The sequence below is a fragment of the Rhea americana genome, unplaced genomic scaffold (assembly GCF_003343005.1).
Source record: "Rhea americana isolate MKP2758 unplaced genomic scaffold, rheAme1 scaffold_370, whole genome shotgun sequence".
Lineage (NCBI taxonomy): Eukaryota > Metazoa > Chordata > Aves > Rheiformes > Rheidae > Rhea > Rhea americana.
In genome coordinates, this window is record NW_028186502.1 from 376,120 (window position 1) to 377,992 (window position 1,873).

At 64.7% G+C, this 1,873-nt stretch overlaps 1 protein-coding gene across 1 annotated transcript; it reads left to right on the forward strand.

Annotated features, from left to right (window-relative positions):
- Nucleotides 1-209: 209 nt before the first annotated feature.
- On the forward strand, nt 210-1,496 carry CACNG3 (calcium voltage-gated channel auxiliary subunit gamma 3). Its single transcript, XM_085312909.1, has 3 exons — nt 210-225; nt 481-621; nt 832-1,496. Exons 1-3 carry the CDS (start codon nt 210-212, stop codon nt 1,341-1,343), a joined length of 669 nt encoding a protein of 222 aa, XP_085169035.1. The 3' UTR covers nt 1,344-1,496.
- Nucleotides 1,497-1,873: the final 377 nt, after the last annotated feature.

Sequence of the window (1,873 nt, forward strand, 5' to 3'; positions counted from 1 at the left end):
AGAGGCCCGTCCTGGGACAGCGGCTCCCCGGCGAGCAGGGACGCCCGGCGGGAGCCGGCCCCGCGGACACGGGGACGGAGCCCAGGAGGAAAAGCCCTCCCGATGTGTTCGTTTGTAAATTACTGACTTTCGCCCAGCCACAACGGCTCCGGGGTCTCGGCGCTCGTGCTCGGCGGTGCTGCCCCTCGCGGGCTCTTGTGGCCAGCGCCATGACCGGCGTCGCTGGTGCGGGTTGGGAAGCACCAACAGCGCTGGAGTTTTCCCTCAGCCCCCGGGTGCCTGGAAACAGGCGAATAGTCAGCAGAGGAAGGTGATGGGGTTTCTTAAGGAGAAGGCGAATTGCTACTTCTCCTAGCTATGYGACAGAGCTGGAAAAAATAATTCCTTGAAATCGGCTGGGAAAAAGAAAGGCAAAATTTGGAGGCGGGCTCGGCCCGGCTGGGCAGGGAGCCGCCCCGACGCCGCCTGCTCCTTCCCCAGGCGCCGTGAGAGCCTCCAGCATCTTCCCCATCCTCAGCGTGGGCTTGCTGTTCTTCGGGGGCCTCTGCGTGGCGGCCAGCGAGTTCTACAAGAGCAAGCACAACGTCATCCTCAGCGCCGGCATCTTCTTCGTGTCCGCAGGTGGGTGGGCGCCGCGGGGCCGGCCGCTCCCGCGCTGCTCCGCGAGAGCGAAGTCGGTTCGTTAAGCGACGCAGGGAGGCATCGGCGCCCCGGAGCCGCGCTGCGTCGGCCGCGTCCGCCGCGCTCTGCAGCGCTGCGAAGCGCCCGAGACGGCCCTCTGCCAAAGCGAGCGGCGGCCTGAGCCCCTCCGCGCCTCTCGCCCTCCCCCAGGTCTCAGCAACATCATCGGGATCATCGTGTACATCTCGGCAAACGCCGGGGACCCGGGCCAGAGCGACTCCAAGAAGAGCTACTCCTACGGCTGGTCCTTCTACTTCGGCGCGCTGTCCTTCATCATCGCCGAGATGGTGGGGGTCATCGCCGTGCACATGTACATCGAGAAGCACCGCCAGATCCGCGCCAAGTCCCACGCGGAGCTGCTGAAGAAGTCGGCCTTCACGCGCCTCCCCACCTACCGGTATCGCTTCCGCCGGCRGTCCAGCTCCCGCTCCACCGAGCCCCGGTCCCGGGACATGTCGCCAGCGAGCAAAGGGTTCGGCACCATCCCGTCCACYGACATCTCCATGTTCACCCTCTCCAGGGATCCCTCCAAGGTCACCATGGGGACGCTGCTCAACTCGGAGCGGGACCACAGTTTTTTACAGGTCCATAACTCCATCCCCAAAGAGTTCAAGGAGTCTTTGCACAACAACCCGGCCAACAGACGAACGACGCCGGTCTGAGGCCCTGYGCGGAGGCGTCGTGTCAGGCTGCATGCCGTGATCCTCGTGACGGTGTAACCAGTGAAACCCCGTTTTTAAGGACAAGCCCAGATGGCTCCGCGCCCCTGCGCCCCGCGGGAGCGCCGCTCGCCGGGCCAGGCCGCCGTGTCCGCGGGCGCCGGCGGCTCCCGCTCTTCCCCTCCTCCGGGGGGGCGGCGGCRCGGGGGCTCCCTGCCCGCGGTGGAGACGGACGGGGGGTTTCCAACACCACCTGGGACAGTGGCTTCCCCAGGCCACCACATTCCTGTTGATAATAACCGCCGTGTTACCTTAGCTGTATGTCCCAACGGAAATGCTGGCGACAGCCCTATCCGTGAGAATCCTTAATCCGGTAGTCACCTTTATGCGAAATTGCCTACAAGTCCGGAGTAAGAGGCGCTGAATCGGCTGGCGTAGCGAGCGCTCGTGTTACTGAACCGTCCCCTCGTTGTAGCGCACGGAGAGCCGGGCCTGGGTTTCTTTCTGGCATTTCGTGCATGCATTAAATAGCT